Genomic DNA, 19,665 nt, shown 5'->3' with positions numbered 1-19,665 from the left:
AAGCATAAACACACTCGACTATCGCTAAATCAAATTTAACACGCATTTGAAATCACGTTAATTCAGTTTATAATAGGGTTCATTCGCTCCGTCAGCTGGTGGCGGTATCCTCGTATACTGGAGAGTAAACTGCCATTAAATGAACAGAAGAAGAAGAAAACATCTGCACATGCGCGGTACGGATCGGGTAGACCCGATTTGTACGGTCAGACTTTACACATGCGCAGTAAGGATCGGAGAGTCCTGATCCGTAACTATCTTTTTATTTTTCGTTTTTTGTCTACATTGTACTGAAATGCTTCATTATTGCAAACATTTTAAGATATACTTATTATTCTTAACATCTTAACAGACCCATAACTATCGTAAAACGCTACGACCGGAAGTAGACACCTTTCGCGCATGCGGGGTACCGATCAGGTTTCCGGTACGGATCGGGTAGCGACACGGACCACGCTTGATATTTGGGGAAATCGGCGCATTTGGAGTACACTTCGAATTGGGACAGCCGTCGTCGTGTGGCAGTGATGTAATCGCACTTAAAATGTGTACTTCAAGCGTGCAGACCCTGAATTGGGACACAGCCTGTGTCTGTAAGTTCAGTCTGTGTTACGTTTCCTGTTTTACTTTGAAAGTCTGTGTCTCATGTAAATGCATCGATGTGGCCTGATTTGCCCCAGCTGTGTTTCCTTCCTGTTGCCCATTCCCTGATTGCTCCCTCTGTGTATTTAAGCCCTGTGTTTCAGTTTGTCGCTGTTGTGATCTACCCTTATCTAGCTGTGTTTCTGTCTATGTAAGTGTATTTTGTATTCCTAGTTTTGGTACCCTTTTGAGTTCAGTATTAAAGCTGTTTTGAGTTCACTTTTCACCTCCGAGTGTCTGCACACTGGGTCCTCCTACTACCACTCCTGCCTGCACACAGCTGTTTCATAACAAATTCCTATGTACGTAGTTAGAGTGTACTTCTCGAATTCTGTAAAACATTCTTTTCAAAAGGAATACAAGACGGCCTGTTTTAGGATGTAAAAAAAAGCCTCATAGCAGTGAAAGTAACCATATGGTTCCCTCACCACTGCTTATAAAGACAAATAATTGCTTAACTGCACATTAATCTTTATTTAATATCTTTATTGACTTGAGACAACTTTTAAATTATGTATAGTCCAGTATTTACTTGACATGTCACACAACTACATTAGGAAAATAACACATATAACAAGACGTTATGATTTTTTTGGTTTGCATTAATCTATCATCATTGTATAATCTAACAGTATGAAAACATCTCATCACTATTTCTCACCTTTTCAATGTACTGACTATATTAATTGATATCTTGGTAACATACATCATGAATGAAGGTACAATTATTCTAACTCAAAAACCTTTAACTGGTAGTGTAAAGTGTTGGTCAGGTTCCCATTGTTCTTGGAATTTCTAATTTTGGACTCACTCATATACCTGAGTAACGGTTCATTTTTGTTTAACCCTGTCTGTGGAGTCTGCTTTGGATTATTTCTCCTGTTTACTTTGACACACATGTATCTAAGTGTCATACGATGGAAAGGTAAGTACAGATATAACAAATTTTTACTTAAGTACAGTACTTAATTCATTTTGGAACAGAGAAAGTTCCTTTTCTGCTGGCAGTTTCTTATGCCGTAGGGTGAACTACCATTCTTCTCGAGGACGCCACAGAGGCCCTCGGTTGGGCATTTTGGGATATCCTCATATTGCATTTCTTCTCCACCCACCCACAGCCACTCACCAGCCAGGTTACACAGGCCTGTCCACACCTGCCAACAGTAAACAAAGAGAAACAAATAAAGTTACAGTAAGTATAGTTATGAGTCTCTCACCAACACAAACGCATGCAGAAAACTGCCCAACCTCATCAGTGGTAGCCTCTTTTGCGGTCTCTCGTGCAGTGGTGTAGTCATCTGGAGTGATCAGGGAGGCCAGGTCATAGCCGTGGTTCCTGTATGAAGAGGCTGGATCTTCTGTGACCACTCCATCCAGAGACCTGCAGTGTTCTAATGCCTCCTCCCATGTTTTATTCTCCTTCACCAGAATCAGCTTTTCCTCATAACATAGGAAAGTTTTTTTTTCATCACACTTCTTGCGTTCCCATTTTCCATTGCTTTTTCTGTTCACACAGTTTTCATCGTCTTTTGGTGCTGCAAGAAGTCGAAGTACAATAGACAAAAAAGACGGCTGGATTTCAGAGATGTTTTAAAGGTCTATTTTTTATCTAGATTCAGTATCAAATCATTTTACCAGTACAGTGTTTATGTGTGTAACAAACCCTCCTTGCTGAAGTTCCAGCTGAAACAGTTGGTTTGGGACTTCGTGAAACTCACTACAGTCAACACTGTGGTAGACAACACTGCTCCACACTGTAAATCTGATCCTTTCTCACCACTTAAATTGTTGAATGCTCAAAATATCTCAAATCGATTTCAGGTCACAATGCAAATAAGTTTGGAATAATTACCAGTAAGTTTGGTCTTGTAAGCCAGGTAACATCTAAGGAGTAAAAAACATAGTATGAGAATTTACCGCCATCCCATGGTGTGAAGTAGGCTATTTCGTCTCCTCTGGACCATTTCCATGGACTTGTTGCATCCTTCCGGGACAAACCGATCCATCCAGAGTACTGTAGAGCTTCATCCTCTTCTGCAGTTCTCACTCGGACCAAGTCAGTGTGGTTCTTCCTGCAGTATGCCAGTGCATCTGCCCAGGTATACTCGTAAGGGTTATTATAAAACTTGATGTCCAGCAGATGTCCACACACGGGGAAAAGAATGAGCAAGAAGCCAACGTGCTTCGTCATTGTGTTTTTCACAGGAGAAAAGTGGACAAAAAGCCTGCACAGACAGGGCACAGAACAGAAATTTTATAGTGAGGAAGAGCAGCGTCTACTGTGTCCACATAATGCTCTACTGATAAATGCTGGGAACAATAAACTCTTCATTAAACACAACTAGAGTAAATTGCACAGATATAGGTGCTTGTGTGTTTAAAGAAATCAATAAAACATTTCAAATTTCAAGTGAAATGTCCTATTATTTAAAAAGAAAAGAACACAAAACAATAGAAATACTAATTTAAATAAATTGTTGTAATGACATTTACAAAATAAGAGTGCGAGTGAGATCAAACTGAATAGTGAGATAGCTTTTGTTTTTTGTTCTTCTTTGGCGGATCATACACTGTGTTCAGTGTCTGATCCCTTTGTCACGATCTCGGGTCATCTGACCCAGCATATTGAGTTTTAGTTTATTTTGATGTTTAAAGAGCACTAACAGTGTAGACCAGTCTAAATGGATCTTTGATGACATAAATAGCATTTTGGTTATTTCAGGTTAATTCCTCTATAAACGGCTGTTTCAAAAATGTAGATGTAATAACTCTTTAGCAATTAAGTGTCATGATCTGTCTTGGTTCCCCGTCTCGTTAGTTAGACTATGTTGAGTTGTGTTCCCACCTGTGGTCTATTCCTTCGTTTGCCTTGTGCTTTTAATGTCTGCCTCTTCCTCCGCTGGTTGTTGTGATCACCCTGAATGCTGGGTTTTCTGCTAGTCTGTCTGTTTAGTTTAAAGTGTTTTCCCAGTTTTAGTTTATAATGAATAATTCCAGCAATAAAGCTGTGTTTTGAGTTTAGTTTGGATTTTGGGTCCATTCCTGGCTGCCTAACACAGCTGTTATGACACCAAGTACTTTCAGACACTACAGTGACTGTGGTCCAGTTTATACAGGAATACTTCTTTAATGAGCTGCCTTTTTTAATTATTATTTTTTTTATCTATACTTGATCCTATATCTATGTGACAGTTTAATTAATCACGGTTTTCAATCACTGACATGAAAACAGGAGTTAAACCAATTCAGTTCTCTTTCAGTTGAGCTGTGTTTATTGTCACTTTGCTCACTACATATTTTGTCAGCTATAAATTTTACTACTATTTGCTGTCAGTCAGTGTAAAACATTACAACAAAATCAAAATCAGACAAAGACGTAATGTGTTAACCTAAGTCTCAGATGGCTGTTTTCAGAGGTGTGGACTCGAGTCACATGACTTGGACTCGAGTCAGACTCGAGTCATTAATTTTATGACTTTAGACTTGACTTGAAAAAATGTTCTAAGACTTGTGACTTGACTTGGACTTTTACACCAATGACTTGGGACTTGAATTGGACTTGAACCGGTTTACTTGAAAAGACTTGATATTTCACCCCAAATATAAAATTTAACATGCATATTATATAGAGATTGAAAATGTGACGTCATTCACGGGTAGAACCGCAAAGGATTCTGGGAACTCGTGGCAAGCGGTACTAGCGCACGCAGGCTTTCAATAAAAATCAGTCACACAGCGATAAAAAGAAACACAAAAATGTCAAGAAGCCGTTGTATTATTAACTGCAATAGCCGGTCGCATGACAGCCACGGGAAGCCGACGGGTAAAGAGATCGGTTGTTATCGGATTACGTCGTGGAAGAGAAATTGTTCGAGCCATGTTTCAGAAGTAACAAAGATGCGACGGATGGCCTGGATTGCAGCCATTCAAAGATCAAATATAACGTCCCAGAACCCTCCAGCTCACAGGTTAGTCTGCTCCAAGCATTTACACAAAGGTCAGTGTTTTTTAGTAGTTAATACGTCATTTTCACAACATAATTAGTGATATAGGTTACAAGCAAGTCTGGCGCTGAACAGAAATTGTCGCGCTATGCTCCTTTATTTATTGTGCATAAATAGTGAATTTTCCTGACACAATATTGCGTTTCGCTTCTGTTATTATGGTACATTGACAAAAACACATACTTTTATTCACAGGATAAAACAGGTTTTTTGTATCACTAATTGCCCGGTACGATTACAGCATACAGTATTATTGTCACTGCTACATTTCTGTGATGCTACCAGAAATTATTTCCACTACTAATTAATTACCGTTGAGCTCAAAGGTTATATTAATAAACGGTTAACGAATGTGTATTTATGAAGACGATTTGTGAGACTGGTAAACTTATGATACGTACGATGGTCTTTCGTTCTACACGGTGCATTTCAAGGTCCTGTAAACTGTACCTGGGCTTGTTGCAGTGACCGGAAGTTACTAAACTTCATGAGTGTATGCACTCACTCCAAGAACCGTATGATTATAAATATGCATATAAATATGCTAAGATGAGATAGCTGACTTCATCTAACTAGCAAATGTTGTCCAGGCTACGTTGGTGATACAGTTTTTTTTAATGTGTATGATATTTTTGTCATGCGATTTTAAAGCTGGTCCTACAACCGCATCCAAGAATAACATGCAGCTTATCTCAGAACTGTCGGTGAAAATTATTCTTGGAGCTAAGTTTAATTGAGCTGCATTTTAAAGAGGTGCAATTTCACAATTTGTGTATATTTTCTAAGTTCACTATTTTGTATGTGTTGAGAAAAACACAGATTTTAAAATTACATGGTCTAATATTTACATTTAGCATAACTGCAACATTATTTTTTCGTTTGTTTTTTTTAAAGACTCGAAAGGACTTGAAATTCAAAGTTTCAGACTTGTGACTTGACTCGGACTTTTACACCAGTGACTTGAGACTCGACTCTGACTTGCCTGACATTACTTGAGACTTGACTTGAGACTTGAGGATAAAGACTTGAGACTTACTTGAGACTTGCAAAACAATGACTTGGTCCCACCTCTGGCTGTTTTAGTGAAATTGCTCTAAAATGACGAAAGAAAAATTAGAGAATGAGTTGTACATGCATACATGCTAGTCTCAGGAAGTTAAACTGCTTTTAATATACAGTTTCAGCAGATTAAAACTGAAATCAGCCCAACTGATAAAGTCCACAACTTACGTGGCTATCACACTGTTTTCTCTTCATCTCTTTATAAATATAAGTCTCTGTCATTCATTCATCGGACCTGTTTGTACAGCAGCACTTACCTTGGTAGATGTTAGCAGGGAATCTTTGAAATTCACTCCGGTTATGATCCCTCTATAAGACACCAGTGGTGATTCAGAGGTCTGTTCAAAACCTGCCATCCAGGTCCCAACTAATTTGATGGATAGCTCTGGCCTGGCATCCCCCAAGTCATTTAAATCAGAAGCAAAGCAGCAGCAGCATTTAAATACACTCTATTCTGGATATTTACTTAGTCCCTTCCAAAGAACCTTCAGGGATCATGTAATGTAAACCACCACACCCTACTGACAGAAAGCTGTCTAAAGGTGGGGATTTTTGTGTTTGAGTGATGTGCCTTAAAACGTTTTTTTAACTGTAGTGTAAGAACATTGTTTTAATATTTTTGTTTCTGCAATATATGCACACCATATATATATATGAGAGTGAATACAGCAGCTTCAGAGAATGAAAAAGTTGGTAAACCACAATTAGCAGGACATCCCGCACTTTCTCCATTACAGGTTTACAACCTTTAACTGCCTCATTAACCTCCTAGGACCTGGTGTCCACATATGTGGACATCACATTTTGGACGCAATCGGTCTCTATACCGTCCGTTTTCTTTTCAGCTGCTTTTAAGCATGTTTCTTGTCGTCGTTGTTCCAACACAGTGCGTTTGTTTTGATTTGTGGAGCCGGAAATGGTGCCGCGCTCCCACAATACATTGCGGCGTGACGTCAACTCCAAAGCCCTGTGACTGTGAGACGTTAACATATTTGAGATATGTAATAGAAATTAAATTAGGGTAAGGAGCAATAATTCTTAATGGTGTTTTGTGTCCAAAAGTTGATTCTGTTCATCTGGATGTAACGTTTTGTGGGAGAAACGTTTCACCACGCTGGTGGAAACCCAAACAAAACACGCATTAAAAGGCTGTAGTGCCTGTGTCTCAATCTCATGACCAATGTCACCCCTACTTGCGGCCCGCATGATGACGTGAAGAAATATTGTAAAAAAAATTATTCACAAAGGTTATTTAATATGAAGGCAATAGGCAGAGTGTTACAGGCACAGCCCTAAAGAATGTAGCATCATGGGCAGTGTAGTCCATGCTGCGGGGAGAATGGACTGCCGTACCTGTTATGTGTCTGTGAGCGCTAGGAGGGAGAAAAAGAGAAGAAAAGTACGAATTGTCACTGACCAGAAGCGGGAGCTGGAAACATGTAAATGTAATAATAACCACTGCAGCCAAAAAGAGTGCCTGACGAGCCCAGTTGTAAGTAAGCTATTAAGACTGTACACCGTGTTCGTGTTTTCCTCCGAAACAATAAGTTCCGTTGGAGCAGCCTTTCAACGCCTCTCTCTGTCTCTCGCTAGCAAAGTTGACCGAGACAACAAAGTAAAGCTAGTTTTCGGCTACGAGCCTGAGACGGAACCTGACATACAGGGAGTGCAGAATTATTAGGCAAATGAGTATTTTGTCCACATCATCCTCTGCATGCATGTTGTCTTACTCCAAGCTGTATAGGCTCGAAAGCCTACTACCAATTAAGCATATTAGGTGATGTGCATCTCTGTAATGAGAAGGGGTGTGGTCTAATGACATCAACACCCTATATCAGGTGTGCATAATTATTAGGCAACTTCCTTTCCTTTGGCAAAATTGGTCAAAAGAAGGACTTGACAGGCTCAGAAAATCGGAAGGTTGCCGGTTCGAGCCCCGGCTTGGACAGTCTCGGTCGTTGTGCCCTTGGGCAAGACACTTCACCCGTTGCCTACTGGTGGTGGTCAGAGGGCCCAGTGGCGCCAGTGTCCGGCAGCCTCGCCTCTGTCAGTGTGCCCCAGGGTGGCTGTGGATACAATGTAGCTTGCCATCACCAGTGTGTGAATGGGTGGATGACTGGATGTGTAAAGTGCTTTGGGGTCCTTAGGGACTAGTAAAGCGCTATACAAATACAGGCCATTTACCATTTATCTGTAATGACAATATCAAACTACAGAGTTTTGTTTTTTTTCCTAAAATTTTCAGATTATAAGTTTGGAGGTGCTGAGATTGAAATTTCACACCACTTTATTAACTTGTTTAAAAAGACCAACACAATGCAGGAGCCGTCTCATGGCCACAACTGTGGACTATCAACACTGATGATGAGGAAGATTTTTTGTTTTATTTCAGCAACTCTCCTGACAGTGCTCCGACAGACTTACCCTGTGAAACCCATGTAATCGGTTTGGCCCTGTCTCGTGATGAGTTGTGAACTAACAACTTTTTCTATGTAAAAAAAAGAAGCATTTTTCTCTTTGTATATAAATAATGCTGATGTCATGTGACGAGATTGTTAGGACCAAGTACAATAATCTCAGTTTTATCTAAATTTAGAAGCAGAAAATCAGAGGTGTTTAGCTGTCTAAGACATCCCTGTAGTTTCACTAGTAAAAGTATCAATTGCATAGCAGTGAAAATGTATTCTATGCCTTCTGATGATACTGCCTAAGAGAAGCATGTATAATGTAAACAGAATGGACTATTTACACAATCACTTCTGTGTTCTATGTAGTCCTGCCCCAGTGCTTCCGGTGTGGTTAAACCATGGCGACGTTCTACACTCGCTGCCTACAAGAGCTCCCAAAATTGAACATCACTGATGTTCATCGGATTAGCAGAGTGACGACTACCCCCGCCAGCAAATTAGATAAAGGATTTCAATTATATGCTGCATCATATATACACAACTACGAAGGTAAGAAAACATAAATTAACCGACAAAGAAACGCTAGCTAACGTCAAATGCAAACACTATGTTACTCCGCTATGTCCTTCATTTGATGTCAATTCTCTATATTACATGTTTTCTTAAACTGTATTTTATGTCGTCCGAAATTATAGTTGAGGTTTTCTTAACTAATGTCACTTTTGTTGTTAGACACTGTTATAATAGCGTTAGGTAGTTGGCTAACTAAGGAAGTAGTTAACTACCTAATGCTACTCTTGCTAAGTGTAAAGTATATATGTTTAAGACGTGCTGACATGAGTAATACAGAAATAATGCTAATGGTACTTGTATCTTTATTCAGTGTCCAATAAAGACAGGTTGTCAGGGGAGGTCGGTGTGAGAGCCCTGTGCTACACGTCAATGAGGAAGAGTGAGGCACCACACGGACTAAGTGTAGGCAGGAAGCTGTGTAAAGTTGTTAATCCCCGTTCAGTGGGGTTCAGTTCATTTAAGCATTAGTTAAGTTCATTCCTAAAGGCCCATCAACTTGAATGTTTTCCTTGTCTTCCTGCTTTATCACTCCTAATTTGACTAGTCAGATAGTTTAATCAACGTGTGTGGGTGATCAGAAACATTTGACGCCAAGTTAATACTGCAAATATACACAATCTAAGTTATTACAGTTATCAAGGATGGTTAAGTTGTTTTAATAGGGAGAGAAAGAAACACTAAGCTTTCAGGAGGGTAAGCCTGTGGGGGTCAGTAACCATAACACTGAACTATGTTCCTGTTCGGCTCTTCCATGAAGATGTTACATTTTTAATTTTCGTTCTTTCTTCTTAGATTAAGCTTCTGGATTCATCGCCGGTGGTACTGACACATAGCCAGTGCTCGTGTGTGGCATTAGTTAAGAAAACCTCAACTATAGTTTCGTTGTGGCTTGTGGCTCTTCCAAACAGCACACTACTCACAACTCAGAGTGCCGGTTATCCCCCCTGTGCATAGCTGCACGGAATCTGAACAGCAATGGCACAAGCCACGGACAGTGGTAATTTAAATGAGGTTAAAGTTTTTGAATTAGTCCATGTTTACATATGAACAGCAACACCATCCACAGTAAATGTGTCTTCTGTTAGGGTGTGAAGCCAGGACCCATCAACTCCATGATCTTCACTAAGCCAGTACCAAATAGGATGGCCCAGACTGGAGTACGGTAATTAGATTTGTAAAAGTTGGTTTCATGTGTTACAAATATATGTTGCTATTTGTTCATACATACATGTGTCAGAATAGGTATTAATTTACATACATTACACTTTCTGAAGACAGCTAACTCAGTCATGTACATATACATCCCAGTCTCTAACTTATGCACCACTGTTTTACACCTTTTAGTTTTTAGTTTAGTTGTTGTTCAGTATAATAACCTTCTTTCTTACATTATTGTCATTGATGTTTTCTTCAGGAGTGGCTTCTACAGAGGCATTCTTGTTCAGAATAACAGAGGCATACGCAAAATTTAATATTGAGGACAGGCCACTTGTGACCACAATGAACATGAGACCTGACAAGCCCCTTGTGGAAAGTGCCTTTGGGCTGGTGCAGGAGGGCAGTGTTCTGTCATATCAGCAGCTGGTTTTGACAACCCAGTACATCACACTACACCGTGATGCACCACCAACACCGCACTTGCCTCTGAAGGGGTATGACATCTTGCCACCAGATTGTGTGTTTGTGTGCTCAGAAGAAGAGCTTCTGCATCTGAAAAGCTTGTCTGTAACTCTGGAAATGGCTCACAAAATAGAGGAAGCTACACGTGAGCAAAGCTCTTCGTCTGAGTGAATGAATACCCCCAGTTTGGCTTCAAATGTCCCAATGTACAAAACTTTATTGACTGCAAATATGTGCAAATGGAATGTGGTACCCCTAAACTAAGAAAGAGCCACGCATATTACTGGCAAGGGCAAGGACAACTGCTCATCAGTGGAATGCAGTGGTGTGACTTTGTTGTGTGGGCACAAGAGGACTACCTAGTGCAAAGAGTATACACGGATACAGATGTGCACAATGCAATCAGAGAAAAGGCTGACTACTTATTTTTTTACATGTATATGCCAAGATACCTGTGTTTGGAAAAATGAACAGTGAAAACATAGCAAAAAGGAAAACAGATCCTTCAGGCTGGCTGGAACAAAATAACTGTTGTTTTATTTGCAATATATTTCATGAATTCTTTTGTTGTTACTTGTTGTTACATGTTACTTTTATGTGAAATCAATAAACTTATTTACGCAATGGCATCAATTTCATTTTTTAAAAACACACATTAAAACATTGAATTTGTGCAGAACTTATTTACATGGTAAGTATTTAAAACTCCATGCCTAACATACTGATATACATTTAGACAATAACACAACTGAATGAAGAAAATGACAAATGGTATTTTTGACGTTACAAAAGCACAATGTCATGATCTCTTTTAAGACTGTGCTCTTCTTGATCGTCAGGAGGAACTAGTTCAGGGCGTGGCTCCGTTCTTTCCCAAACACTACGCCGCGGTGGTTCAACTTTATAGCCATTCCACTCAAACAGTGTTGGTACAGCACCTTTAATAAGCCGCCTTCGACCATCGAGGGTTGTTGGATCTATGAGTTGATCACTGGCAAAGTGTCTGCAGAAGACCCTGGTGTGAGAGGTAATCGTGAAATGATCCCGGCGTATGTTTACCAGCCATTGTCTTCTCAAGTCGGAATGGGTCGGAAAGCCATGAAAACTTAGTATACCGTTAAATTTGGCTGAAGCCATACAAAGTGGGACACAGTAATGCTCGGAGTATTTCTTCTCCTGTTTTTGAAAATGTTCTGTTTTAAATACTTTTCTTTTTATTCTCATTCTGAAGCGACATTAGCATAGCAACCGATAGATAAACAAACATACCGGAAACACCCAAGCGGTAGTATTTGGAAATGGAAATACGTCACATGCCCTAGTGCAAGTAGTCCATTGGTCCAGGTACTGAACCCTGTGGAACTCCATAATTAACCTCAGTGTGTGAAGCAGACTCTCCATTTAATAAATAATAATAATTGTAATGAAATATTATTGTCAACAGTATCGAATGCTGCACTTGGGTCTAGCAGTAACCATTTTAACATTTCAATATGAATCAAGGCAGAAAACTGATTGTCTGAGGAGGAGGCTCAGACAATCAGCAGCCAAATGCAATAGTGAAAAAACAATAAGAAAAACAGTACTAACATTGTCTTTATTTGTCTTCATTTGAAGTTGCTGCAATCAGTGGTATTTATATTTAAATATTGTTTTTTAAAGATTAAATAATTGAAAAAATGATGTGCATATATTACACAAACACAAATATTAAAACAATGTTCTTATAGTAACGTTTCAAAAAATGTTTTAAGGCACGTGTCAGCTTTTATTCCATTTCAACATCACTCAAACACAAAAATACCCATCTTTGGCAGTTTTCTGTCAGTAGGGTGTGGTGGTTTGCATGTACATGATCCGTGAAGGCTCTAGGGAAGTACTCAGTAAATATCCAGAACACAGTGAACTACTATGGAAAACAATCCAAACTGAGACTGTATTTCAATGCTGCTGCTTTGCTTCTGATTTAAATGACATATGGGATCAAATTAGTAGGAAATAGGTGGCAGGTTTTGCATGAACCTCTGAATCACCACTGGTGTCTTATAGAGGGATCATAAGCAGAGTGAATTTCAAAGCTTCCCTGATAACATCTGCCAAAGTAAGTGCTGCTGTACAAACAGGTCTGATGAATGAATGGCAGAGACTTATTTATAAAGAGATGAAGAGAAAACAGTGTGATATCCACGTAAGTTGTGGACTTTATCAGTTGGGCTGATTTCAGTTTTAATCTGCTGAAACTGTATATTAAAAGCAGTTTAACTTCTTGAGACTAGCATGTATGCATGTACAACTCATTCTCTAATTTTTTAGTCATTTGAGAGCAATTTACTAAAAACAATTATGGTTGAGTGAGTTTGGCCAGTGTTAACTTTTCATTGTTAATTCTACTCAATTTAGTGTCAAAATTAACAACAAAATGTTTAAAAATTTTGCAAAGCTCTCCAGCGAGTAGTGCGGTGCTCTGAACGGATAATTGGAGGTGAGCTTCCCTCCCTCCAAGACATCTACAGGAAGCGGTGCCTGAGGAAAGCGGGGAGGATCATCAAGGACTCCAGTCACCCCAGCCATAAACTGTTCAGACTACTTCCATCAGGAAGGAGGTTCTGCAGCATCCGGTCCCGTACCAGCAGACTGAGAGACAGCTTCTTCCACCAGGCCATCAGACTGCTGAACACGTCATAGACACCTCAGCTTCACTACTGGAACTTTAACATTATGCACTCCATACTGTACAGTAATGCCACTGTTTTGCACATGTCTCACTCTGTATATTTTATTTTATTTATTTTATATATTCTATTCATTGTTTACTCTATTTAATTTGTAAAATATGTGTACACACACACACACACACACACACACACGTAGAAAAATATTTAGTATACACATCCAGAAATGCATATACTATTATATATTGTACATATATTTATTAGTTTCAGATGTAGCCATTCTTGTATTTTGCTTGTTTACATTATTGTATTTTGCACAACTCTGTTGCTTGTGAAGCTCGCACACAAGAATTTCACTCACATGTGCTGTACCAATGTACCTGCACATGTGATGTGACAATAAAAGTGATTTGATTTGATTTGATTTGAAAAATATTTAACACTGAGGGTTATTCACACTGTTCAGAGTAATATGATTACACTTTATAGAGCTCATTTTACTCCAAATTTAGTTTAATAACACACTGTGTAATAATATTTCTTTTTATTTCTCTGTAGTGTTATTTTTTTCATATTTATCATATGTTGCTATTTTACTAAATGGCTGTGATTTATCCTATATTATGGATATAACAGCAAACATACAGGTTATAGTAAAAGCATTTATTATGTTGAGAGGAAGGGGAGCTGCTCTTGTAGCGACCTGCAGCAGGTGTATACTGGCGTTTGTTTACTGGCGTTTGTTTACTGGCGTTTGTTTACTGGCGTTTGTTTACTGGCGTTTTCTTTCTCTTTTTGTTTTTAACTTTGTTTTAACTCTGTTCTTAACCGTGGTTTTAACTTTTTATGAGGGTTTTTTTTTCCCGAGATGGAGATCTTCTACACCTTAGTTTTATTGTTGTTGGCGATATTCACCTGGAGTCATTCACTCTCACTGACAATCACTTATACACACGAGGAACTACTTGGATTACGGTGGTCCTGTTTGTCTATGTACGACTCTTCTAATGCTCGGACAGATGTGATTCTTTGTGAGGATTTATTTGCCCGGTCAAAGACTAATTTTGGAAAGCCCCGCCGCTTAAGAAAACACGGAAAGAAAGGCGGTGTGTGGTTCTCTTGATAATAAAGGTTGTTGGAGTGTTCAGTGGATCCAAACACAGACGCAAGTAGAGTTTAAATGAAAGTGAGTTGTTTCTTGGCTGATTGCAGGAAAGTCTAGAAAGATAAAAAGACATAGACCAGAAGGGGTAACTGAGAAACTATAAACCACTGAAACATAAAGCTAGAGACCACGTCAGAACTATAGAAATTGAACAAATTGAATTCATTGGAATCGTTAGTCTCCTTGCTTATAGATCATGCTCATTGGTTCTTGCACTTTCGCTAGAATCAGTTTTTTTCAGTTGTCATCAGGAAAATAGCAGAGCAGTTTACAGAAGAATATGGACATTATTTGCGGAATTTTTTTTTTTTTTTTTTTTTTTGCACAAAAAGACATAATGCTAAAGCCAAACTGCATCCAGAACAGAAAAAACTGTGTTATGCTGCCAACACAACTCTTTGCAAGCGCATGTACACACACCATGCTAACTAAGGAGTATTATTCTTTTAAAAATAACTTTTAAAGTAAAACTGGACGTTGCACACTTTAACAGGGAAAACACAGACACGTGTATCAATGTGATATGGGAGGACTGACACAGTATAATTCAGTCCTCAAAATTATTACAAATTACTCTCAGTGGTGGGAGAGGTGTTTTCCTCTAAATATTTTTTATTGGTCCAGTATTTTTTTTTCTACTACGAGTCCTCAAACTATTGTGGAAGTTTTACACAAAACCATTTTCTTTATTTTTTATCATCTTAGTATAAGTGTCTTCTGTACTGACGCCATGTTTTACAGTTCTTATCAGTAGTCATTGGAGTATTTGCATGGACTTATCTCTCCATAGTATGAACACAAACTCTTCAGGCCTGGTATAGAAGTGGTTCCATCACGTTTCACTCATTAGATAATCATGACTGATTAACAGTAACAGTGTCACGTTAGAGGGAAGTGAGGACTTAGGTGTGGAGCTCTTGATAGCTAGACAATGTGTTTTATTTAAGTGCTCAAACAGTTCACAACATGACAAAAGTCCAAAGTCCAAATTGTGCTCTTCTCCTGAATCCAAGTGGTAGTGTGATTCCATTCACTCGTGACAATAGAGTGACCGTGCTTCTTCGCTCTAACCCATCCACTCCGTCCTCAAACTCCTAGAAAAGGGGGACAACACACAACAGGGGAGGAGGCTTTCCAGCCAACACAACACTACTTTTGCAGAGCTCACTGTTACTACCAGGCTTAGTGCAACAATCCAGCACTGACTGTCACCCGATCACAATGTTAAATAGCTCTGCCCAAGATGGAGGATGATTGGAGGAAGCTGGATGGAAAATTAGGCGCAGGTGTGCCGTCTTCAGTGCAGAGATGCTTCCGGGTCAGAGGACGCTGAGCCCTCACTCTCCCGGAAGCGCGAACTTCAGTAAAAAAACAAGCAGAAATTGAAACTCCAGTAGATTTGGCTCTCAGAAATCAAGAACTGCCTGTGAGAAAACATTGAACTTCAAGTCAGTTTTCTCTTCTTTCAGTTTTCTTGCTGTGAATGTTATATAAACTATTGTAATACAGACCTGCATGCATGAATATACATTATACGTGTTACTGCAATAAAGAAAGTTAATGCATGCATTTATGTTGTTAGTTTTCTTTAATTCGACTAATATGCATGCTAAGGAGCTTCAAAAGAAAGTTACTAGATTTCTTTAAGTTTCTTGAAGACATTTCACCTCTCATCCAAGAGTCTTCTTCAGTTCTTAAACCAAATGGTGGACAGTCCCAGATATTTAAGCCCTCTTGGGAGTTCTCCCTTAAGAGGATCAATGACCTACTATCAATCATGTGACTCATCTCATAAGCTAAGGTTACAAAAAGGCATGGATCATTATCAGCAGAGGTTTCAGGTGAAAACATTGTGTGATCTTACCTCACCCTATCACGTGACCTACTGAGGTCACTTGATGCAAGATGTGAGTGGGGGCTGAGGTGCCTGGGAAAGGATCTCAAAACTAGATTGTAGGGTGCAGACAATTTGGTCGTAAGCCACCCCTTCTGTTCATGGATAGGTATTTACAGTAGACATAGATGGCCTCTTTCAAACCATCTGTCTTCTCTGTCCAAAACACTAGCATCCTTCAAATAGTGACCTTTATATCCCCTTTTCTGTGAGTACGTATACAGCACAGTTGACCATAGTTTCCAGGGTTTTCCATTAGGACATAGTACCTGTCAACAGGAACTAAAATAGTACCTGCTCAGCCAGGGTTCCAGGCAATCTGAGCAGGTACTAAAATGTGATATTGTCAGACTGCATGCCTCTGATCTGAGGCAAGTTGATCCAAGTGGGTAATAATGGAACAGGGAGTTTGCTTTCTTACTAATGGCTACTTGAAAGCACCGAACCCATTGGCAAACTTAACAAGCAAATTAAGGATTCTTAACATGCACCAGACCCAATATTCTGTGAGTGGTAATCAGTTTATTTACTCATTAGGCCCTTTTATGTTTGTTTATCACTTTATCTACAAGACCTGTGAACTTGTGTTTGATGGGAGTTGTTGCAGCAACTAACTGTATTGTTGCATTATGTGTTGAGGGTAGCATCCACGTAATAGTTAAAGCACTCTTGTAGATGTCCTTTTGCTACCAGAAGGATTCTGTTTGAATGTGTTATTTAGGATTTTACATTCATGTAAATTACACAGTTTTATTAAACTGTAAGAAACAATAAATGATGTTAACAGCTTGTTTGTAGCGAAGGTGGGAGAGAAATATATAGACAGAGAACAGGAAAGGGCATGTATGAAGGTGTTGTCCCACTCCTGAAATTCAGATAAAATATTTTCAATTTGCAATGTAATTACAAAAGTTTTGGGTGGGGTTTAAATATTTGAATCAGGAATTACAGTAGATGAATGTGTTTTTATCTAGTGTTTAAAACACATTCCTGCAACTTTGTGGAAATAGTTTCAAAAAGTGAAAAAACTGTGTGTGGAAATGAGTATCATCAGAGGTCAGGGGTTGCTCTGCACAAGTATAGCTTTGATTAAGTTGTTTGCTCCTCTGAAAATCCCCTGAAATCAGTCTTACTGGGTCACACTAACAACACAGGTCCAGGTTCTATTCTCACTTTTTTGCTCGTTCATCTGCAAAAAACTTCACCTCGGGAACATCGGTCGGTTCCTGCTTCAACAATATCTCCAGTCAAAGTGAAGGGCTTTGACTTTCTTCTTATAAACTGTGTCTCCCAAGGGTTTTTTTCCTTGCTGCATCTTCATTTTCCTCCTGACATTCTGCTGATTTTCAGATGAGTGTTCGGGAATGTTTCCAAAAGATCACCATCAGGCCAACAACACGATAACTGCTAGGATGTTCTTGGAAGTCTGTGAAGAGAAGCATGAGATAACGTTTTTAAACTGAAGAAAATGTCAATCTGAGGGACCTACTTGACCAACTTGTGTGCTGATGACTGCTGTTTGACCCACTTTATCTTTAGAATAGTTTCACACACATACATACTATATGGCAACATTAGCTGGTCAGAGGTGCTTTTGGCAACTTTCAAGTTAATGTCCCTTTCTTTGAATTCATCCCATTCTCTTCAAGTATTGCTGATGATTAATTTCCACAAATGCATTGTAAAAATCAGACTATCATCTATCAGTAACAGATCACTTCCAGCCATCATCAGTTATCATTGATCAGTTATTTACACCCAGCTGAGATCACCACACTACTTTAACCTTCAGATTTACTGCTAATATTAAATGTTTTCCAGAATTAATTAAAACAATGAAATATTTTCATTTCACTTGTTTGATTTTTGTCTACTAAAGAGATTTCGTGATGCTCCAGATTGTATCAAAGAGTTCCCCAACTTTTTCTACAGCTGTAGTCATTCCACCTCATACTGGCAGTCATGATGACTACTGACATTTCGAGGTGAGTATGATAAAATTTATAAACACACGCAAACAAAAAAGAAGGATTTGAAAATGCTTTAGAGAAATGCTTAACTGTGACAAGCAGAAAGTCCCTCAAACTGGCAGTTCTTACCCAACCTGAGAAGCTTAATCACTTAATAAGAGCTCAACAGTCACAGTAACTGAACTGGATCACATCCAATGAATTTCATTTTCGTTTTCTTTTTCCAGTGAGCCGTTCATTTCTCTGCTATTCAGACTTTCTATTATATGTCCCAGTCACTGGCTCTCAGCAGACTCAATGAATGGTCATATTTAGATTATTTTCTAAATATACTTACAGTATATGCTGAGCTTTCTGTAGAGCTCAACACATAATTGAGCTCTACAGGAAAGCTGCTGCTGTTGGCTTGGGTGAATGATTTTATCTCACCAATATTTACCCAAAGATTTCACCAAGACTTGGCAAGTAAACTCAGTTTGTCAGTGTTATAAAGTGGTTGCCAATGTCATACATCCGTTTATGTCTGCAAAAAGCCTCTAACCTGAGAATGGAAACATTTCTGCATTTTAATAGTGGAAAATATACATATTTACATATTTTTAAATGTTTAATCATTTTTACATGGACAAAAATAAGTACATGAGACCACACGGATCTTCAGAGACAGAAAAAAATAACATGAAATTGTCATAATCTGAATCTTAAAGGTCCCTGGATTAACATCATCAAGCTCTTTAACTTAGTCATTCCTGTGTGTTTGATGGCATGCTTATGAATAAGAACTTTGGTCACATAGACTCTGAACTTCTAGTTATTTCAGAATCAGCTTCACTTCAAATACAAAATTTGATCAAATATGGCAAAAATCTGAGAAAGAGGGAAACCCACCATGTTAGACCATCTCTTAAAAGCGCTCTTTGTGCTTTAACATGTTTTAACTCACTCTATCACCAGCAGCCATTATAAAGACTATAAAAACAAGATTTCAGATAGCACGATGCTCACGTTCCTCACGAGTACAGTATGAATCACAGGGAAAGGACTCAAACAGCACCGAGACTTCCTAACACAAAGTTGCACTTTTTGGGACACTGCAGGATTTTTTCAGACAGAAATGATCCATTTTTAAAACCTTTTAACATGTGTGAGGTCACTTTAGTCAGTTAATAACAGACTACAACTTCATGATGATCGTGTTTATCTTTAACCTCTAAAGCCCCAATCCTACCTGATCTCCTGCTTTTTGCCCCTGTATCAGGGGGCGTTGGGGCTTAAGAGGTTAAAAACAAAATCAGTCAGAAAGCAATATAAACCCGAATTTGAATAAGAAACGTTGTGTAAAGTTAAATTAAAATTTTTTCCATTTAAATAAACTGACAAAAAAAAACAAGTGTGATCACAAAAAGACCAAAAAGTCAGAATATGCTGCATAAAATCAAATATGTCTGTTAGGACCTTCAGATTAAATGTAATCTGTTTAAATACATGACTATAAACGAAGGACCAAAATCTCAGCATTTCAATCTCTGAATAGTTTTAGTGATTCAGTTTCTTTCAATAAATGGTTGTGAATGTCTTATATATCCTCCATTTATTAACTCTGTCCTGTCACATGCCCATGTCAGTGTGCGTAAGTATGTTCTTTGTTCTGAAGG

The 19,665-nt window shown here is 38.7% G+C and overlaps 1 protein-coding gene across 1 annotated transcript; it reads right to left on the bottom strand.

Annotated features, from left to right (window-relative positions):
• Positions 1–1,113: 1,113 nt before the first annotated feature.
• On the bottom strand, positions 1,114–6,123 carry LOC113017860 (macrophage mannose receptor 1-like). The gene is made up of 4 exons (XM_080297682.1): positions 5,966–6,123; positions 2,560–2,867; positions 1,891–2,177; positions 1,114–1,796 (listed from the first exon to the last, which is right to left on the bottom strand). The coding sequence occupies exons 2-4, from the start codon at positions 2,831–2,833 to the stop codon at positions 1,608–1,610; spliced, it is 750 nt and encodes a 249-aa protein (XP_080153808.1). The 5' UTR covers positions 2,834–2,867; positions 5,966–6,123; the 3' UTR covers positions 1,114–1,607.
• Positions 6,124–19,665: the final 13,542 nt, after the last annotated feature.

The sequence above is a fragment of the Astatotilapia calliptera genome, chromosome 23 (genome assembly GCF_964374335.1).
Source record: "Astatotilapia calliptera chromosome 23, fAstCal68.1, whole genome shotgun sequence".
NCBI lineage: Eukaryota > Metazoa > Chordata > Actinopteri > Cichliformes > Cichlidae > Astatotilapia > Astatotilapia calliptera.
This window is presented reverse-complemented; position numbering and strand designations above follow the sequence as displayed.

Coding starts and splice junctions, on each gene's coding strand:
- LOC113017860 (XM_080297682.1), bottom strand. CDS start 2,833: ATGACGAAGCACGTTGGCTTCTTGCTCATTCTTTTCCCCGTGTGTGGA. Junction 2,178..2,559: donor CTTCACACCATGGGATGGCG/GTAAATTCTCAT, acceptor GACTTCTTGCAG/CACCAAAAGACGATGAAAAC. Junction 1,797..1,890: donor AAGAGGCTACCACTGATGAG/GTTGGGCAGTTT, acceptor TACTGTTGGCAG/GTGTGGACAGGCCTGTGTAA.